The sequence below is a fragment of the Hypanus sabinus genome, chromosome 4 (genome assembly GCF_030144855.1).
Source record: "Hypanus sabinus isolate sHypSab1 chromosome 4, sHypSab1.hap1, whole genome shotgun sequence".
In the NCBI taxonomy this organism is placed as follows: Eukaryota; Metazoa; Chordata; class Chondrichthyes; order Myliobatiformes; family Dasyatidae; genus Hypanus; species Hypanus sabinus.
In genome coordinates this window covers 120,389,126-120,395,125 of record NC_082709.1, presented here as the reverse complement: position 1 = coordinate 120,395,125, position 6,000 = coordinate 120,389,126, and the positions used below count along the sequence as shown (strand labels likewise).

General features: G+C 37.3%; 1 protein-coding gene across 3 annotated transcripts in view; it reads right to left on the bottom strand.

Annotated features, from left to right (window-relative positions):
• Nucleotides 1-2,545: 2,545 nt before the first annotated feature.
• gemin8 (gem (nuclear organelle) associated protein 8) overlaps nucleotides 2,546-6,000 on the bottom strand; it is a 35,237-nt gene continuing 31,782 nt past the window's right edge. For 2 of the 3 annotated variants that reach the window (XM_059968022.1, XM_059968023.1), the window contains exon 3: nucleotides 2,546-2,930. In XM_059968022.1, the coding sequence (XP_059824005.1) occupies nucleotides 2,674-2,930 (257 nt within the window). In that variant the 3' untranslated portion in view covers nucleotides 2,546-2,673. The remainder of the gene's footprint in view (nucleotides 2,931-6,000) is intronic. The other variant, XM_059968024.1, reaches the window with a different exon arrangement.

Sequence of the window (6,000 nt, the reverse complement as noted above, 5' to 3'; positions counted from 1 at the left end):
GGGGGGGGGTGAATACTTTTTATAGGCATTGTAACATTTCCACCTTGCTGACAAATAACACTGGCACTCCACAGGCATGTATGCTTAGTCCACTGCTCTCTAGTCTTTACACCCATGACTGTGTGGCCAGGCATAGCTCAAACAGCATCTATAAATTTGCTGATAATACAACTATTGTCGGCAGAATTTCAGATGGCGACAAAAAGGGTGTACAAGGTGAGATATACCTGTTAGTTGAGTGGTGTTGCAGCAACAACCTTGTTCTCAACATCAATGAGAAAAAGAGCTGATTCTGGACCTCAGGAAGGGTAAGACACGGGAACACAAACCAGTCCTCACAGAGGGATTAGAAGTGAAAAGAGTAAGCAATTTCATGTTCCTGGGTGTCAATATCTCTGAGGACCTAACCTGAACACAATGCAGCTATAAAAAAAAGCAAGACAGTGGCTATCTTTCATTAGGAGTTTGAGATTTAGTTTGGCAATTAAAACACCTGAAAACTTCTACAAATGTACCATGGACAGCATTCTGACAGGCTGCGTCACCGTCTGATATGGGGGGGGGGGGGCCTCTGCACAAGATCAAAATAAGTTGCAGAAACATGTAAAATTAGTCAGCTCTATCATGGGTATCAGCCTCCGTAGTATCCAAGACATCTTCAAGGAATGATACCTTAGGAAGATGGCAGCCATCGTTAAGGATCCCCACAACCCAGGACATGCCCTCTTCACATTGTTACTGTTGGGAAGGAGGTACAGAAGACTGCAGGCGCACACTTAGCGATTCAGGAACAGCTTCTTCCCCTCTGCCATCTGATTTGTAAACTGTCTTTGAACCAACGAACACTACCTCAGTACTTCTTTGTTATTTTGCATCACTTATTTTAACTTAACTTGATAGACTATTACATATATATATACACACACACACACTTAATGTAACTCAGTTTTCTCCCCCTCCTCAATATTTATTTATCATGTGTTCCATTGTATTGCTGCCATAAAGTTAACAAACTTCACAACACATGCCGGTGATATTAAATCCGATTCTTAACTTCCTCGAAAAATCTCAGTAAGATTGGTATGCACAAAGCCATGTTGACAATCCCTAAATCAGTCTGTGTCTATCCAAATACTTGTATATCCAGCCCCATAGAATATCTTCAAATTACTTCCCCACTACTGATGTCAGGCTTTCCAGCCTGTAAAACAATTGAACAATATTAGTTATCCTCTAATCCTCTGGCACCTCACCCATGGCCAAGGGTGGTTTGAAGATTTCTGCTAGGACCCCTGCAATTTCTGTACTAGTCTCTCACAGGGTCCGAGAGAACATCTTGTCAGGCCCTGGAGTTTATCCCGCCTCCCCTCAATTTTTCTCAAGGCAAAAAATGTTTCTTCCTCTGTAATCTGTATAGGGTCCATGACCTGCTGTATTTTGTCTCCAGAGTAAATACAGATGCCAAATAATCAGTTTAAAATCTCCCCCATTTCTTTTGATTTCAAACATAGATTACTAATCTTGTTTACTCATTTCCATAGATGCTGCCCGACTTGCTGAGTTCCTCCAGCATTTTGCACGTATACCAGTCCACACTTGCTAGATCCTATTTGATACTATCAAACCTGGCCTTTCTCCAATTTAGAATCTCAAGGTGAGGACCAGACCCATGCTTGTCTATAAATACTTTGAAACTAATGGCATTATGATTACTAAATGCAAAGTGTTTCCCTACACAAACTTTTGTCACCTGCCCTGTCTCACTCCCTAAAAGATCTAGTATCACACTCTCTCATTGGGACTTCCATGTACTGATTAAGGAAACATCCCTGAACACATTTGACAAACTCATTCCCAACCAGCCCTTTTACAGTATGAGTCCCAGTCAATATGTTGAAAGTTAAAATTGCCTATTATCACAACCTAGCTGAATGCTGTTTTTAATCTCTATTTTTGTCATCACTAAATTCTTCCAATGTTTGATTCCAAATGTTTTATTTTCCTCATGCATATTCTACAACAGTAATTCATCCAAAATGTTGCTGCTGCACCAATGTAAAGGTAGTTCTTTTATTATTGCCAGGTTCCAGAAGCTCTTCATACAAATATAAATCAACTTCATTTTATTCTTATATTTATATGTCAATGTAGCCTTGGTGAAATGCACTTTCCTCATGTCCCTTTTTGCGCCCTGCATCTCTATTCCTTGTTCTTTTAATGATACCTTTCATGAAGCAATCTTTAAGTGATTTTGCTCCAGCTCTTCCCAACACTTAGCCCATATTTTACCCTCTCTTTTGACTGCATCAAACTTCAATTATTTAATTGTAATGTATTGAAAACTGTAGAAAGGATGCAAGGATTATATCTCAAGCAATAATGTAGGGATGTGAGCCAAGATTAGAAAAAGAGCTAAATTTTACAAGCCTGATAAAATAAACGAGTGGACCATAATGTTCTTTTGGATGTTGACCTTCTGACTTTGAACATACCACTAGGTTAGAGCAGAATTTGAGGCTTTCATTGAAAAGTATCTCCTACTTGGTAATAATAAAAGATACAATGTTTATTAAGTCATAAATGAGTATTATAAAGAAAAAACTGCTAAAAATTCAATGTAGAAATATTTGTCACAGATCCATAGAATCAGTAAGTTTTTATAAGAATATGCAATCAAAACTTAAGAGGAATTACAGGCCAATACTTTGGCTGCTTTTTATCACACTGTCTGTCAAATGAAAGTTGCATTGCAGTTTCCATTCCTTGTATTTTAGCAGCACTATCTCCATATAATCTTTTCATCTCAACCATTCTCCTTACACCAGGCCTTTCTGCTGGTGGCTGGATAGTTCTTCCTGAAGCGTTGTGAAAATCCTGGTCAGCCAAAACGTAGGTCATAAGCTGTTCGGCATCAAACTGCTGTTGTCGCTCTGTGGATGTAAAGAAGAGCTTGTGTGAGTATTATGAAGCATAAACATAAATGCTGATTTCCATCTTCAGTGACAAAAAGAAAACAACAGTAAGGATGTTTATCAAAATGAACCCGCGTCAAAAGGCTCACATCTGAAGTTTGGAAGCAATGTAATAGTATTGGCCTATTGGTTGCACAATAGGGAAGTTATCCCTATTAGAGCTAGAGTTCTTCTGTGGACCAGTTAGGCCAAATATTTCTGTGCTGTTTATTCTATGTAATTTCACTCAATTGCAATGATAGAAAATGGAAGTTGCAAGATAAGCCTCCAATGTTCCAAACTATTCTGTAAGCCTAATAACATTTATGAGATTTTTTTTTCACAAGAAAAACTTAAAAAGAAAAAGATTTATATCTTGGAGATGAGAAGCTTCTATGCATTTTTATACGAGGTAAAATATTCATAAATTGAAGTTCAACCCATTATCTGATCATTTCTGAGCATTTCAGAGATACTACATGCTATGACAATTTACTGTACTATAACGTCAAACAATGCAGAAATGAATTTCAGATTTATCATTTGAATAATTCTTAGTTTCTAATCTACTTTCTCCCTTCACTTCCACAATCTTTTGTGAATGGAGCTATCTGCATGATGCATTTTTACTTTAAACACTAAATGATTTCAACTGAATTAGAATTACAGAACCAGTACATTTTGCTTTGAACACATACAAGGCACAAGTTGTTGACTTTAATGTCAAAATGTAATGCTTTTCTTACGGTCATCTATATGTTGGTTGCTTGGGGAGATAAAAAAGTAACTGACACGTTTTTACACGAAAAAATACTGCATCATCTGAGACACTTCAACATTGAAGTCAAGTGAACTTAAACATTGTACTCTGTACCTACCTACTTGAACTATTACATTCACTTTTAGTATTTGCATTTACTTTCAATGTGCATGTTTCCATTGTAACTCTAGTTAAAGAACATAATTTTAAACACCTAATTATTTCTATTCATGGAATCATACTTTTAGGTTAACTTTATTTCATTTACAAGAATGTTATAAAATTCATCTGCATGAATATAAATGCAAACAATATGATTGCTGGCATAATAACCTGAGCAATGCCAGGTATATCAGGCCACATCCACACTAGATCGGATAATTTTGAAAACGCTGGTTTCACGTAAAAACGATAGGCGTCCACACTATACGTTTTGAAAATATCTCTATCCACATTAAACGGAGATTTCGGCAAATCTCCTGTCACTGGTCATGCACAGGACACATCTACCGAAAACAAGCAACATGTTGGGAGTCGAATCTTGCCATAAAAGTCTGCGTTTGTGCAGTTACAGACTAGAAAAACTTAAAACGACGGACAGCTGTTGGCTCTCGCGCACAAGAAGTTAAAAGTAAAAAAAAATCAAATACTGGAGTGTAGACAACCGACAGGGAGTTCACGGACAGATTGACCCGGCTGCTGAAGAACATTGAAAAACTGACTAACTCTGTTGCATTAATAAAGCACCTTGTTAAATGTATAAATGCTTTAATGTCTGCATCCATGTTATCTTGTATTTCCATACAACATTACATTAGGCTGTTACACATCTATTGTCAGAGAAGTACATGCATAAAAAGGTAAACCACCTTCATACGAGCAAGGACAGAAAACAGGGCAAAGTGAGTATTCTTATTTATTCAGAAAGTTATGGGTCAAAGTATTTGGTGAGTACATTTCTAACTCTTCTGGCTTCAGTCTTGTTGCTGTCTGTTCTGAAATTGTTAGGTTGTGTTCAAGAAAACAATGAAATAGCGCGCTGCTGTCTGATAGCGTTTTCAGATTTCTCCGGTTACCCCGTCCACACTAATCTGCCTGAGCAGCGTTTTCAAAAATACCTACCCTGGAAAGCATTTCTGAAAAGCTCCAGTTTCGGGGGACGAAAACGTCATTTTAGTCAGTTAATAAATAAGTTTGAAAGGATTAGATAAACAGCATCTACACAGATCCTTTCATTTCGGTATGTTCTAAAGCACATTCAACATAGAGACAGTGTCCTAATCATTAATTTCACTGCACTGCGCTGTTTTTTTAAAAACAAGTAATCTTATTCACTTTGTTACAGTCACCCTAGTGGCTGTAATGGAATGAAAATGTGCCAGCATGCCAGAAATATATTAATGACTGACCATTTCAACAACCCAGCTTTGTTGAAAAAGTGACTGTAATTTTCAATGTTTTCCACTAAGTAATACCTATAAGACTAGAGATTTTAGAAAGTTTAACTTGGGGTTGTCATTGGCAACCATTACAAACAAGAAATTTACCAATATTAACTCATAGGGGAGGGGAGGGGGGAGAACAAAGCTTCAATCCAGTGAATTTGTGTGCAAATTTTAACCATTCCCTTCAAATCAGAGTTGCAGCAATCACTTCCATTTTGCCACTGACACAGCCATTGGCACCACATTAGAATGCAAGCTGTAAGACTTGATTTAAACCAGCTGACATAACAATGTGAATTTGTTAACTCCGAAATGTCATTATTTTCATTCTGTATACACAGTACTAACAAGACAGATTTAGAACACCCAATTAATAGTTACACCATCAAATCAAATTTTCCACGTGTAATGATCACATATACAACATTTACCTAAAAGTAAAAGTGCAATGCTATAATTAACAGCAACTGGTGGAATTAATGATATTTTAGTGGGGGTATATGGAGTTCCACACTAACCAAAATATCCTGATTACAATGGCAATCACCAGACAAAAAACTGAAGCTTTGCAAGAGTAATAATTTGTTCCTAGTTAAACAGTGGAAAGACTGAAGCCACCATCTTCATTTCCCATCATAATTTCCAGAAGATTACCAGTGATTCACTGCCTTGCACTGAACTAGACTCCTCAGAACTCAGCATTTCATGACTCCTTATCGGTTCCAACCAACTGACATCAGTTCTGTTAAATTTCCTACCACAAACCTACCTAATCATGTATGCTGCCAAAATCCTCTCCCACATTGTGGCACCATGACCCAACTATTCAATGCTCTTCTACTGA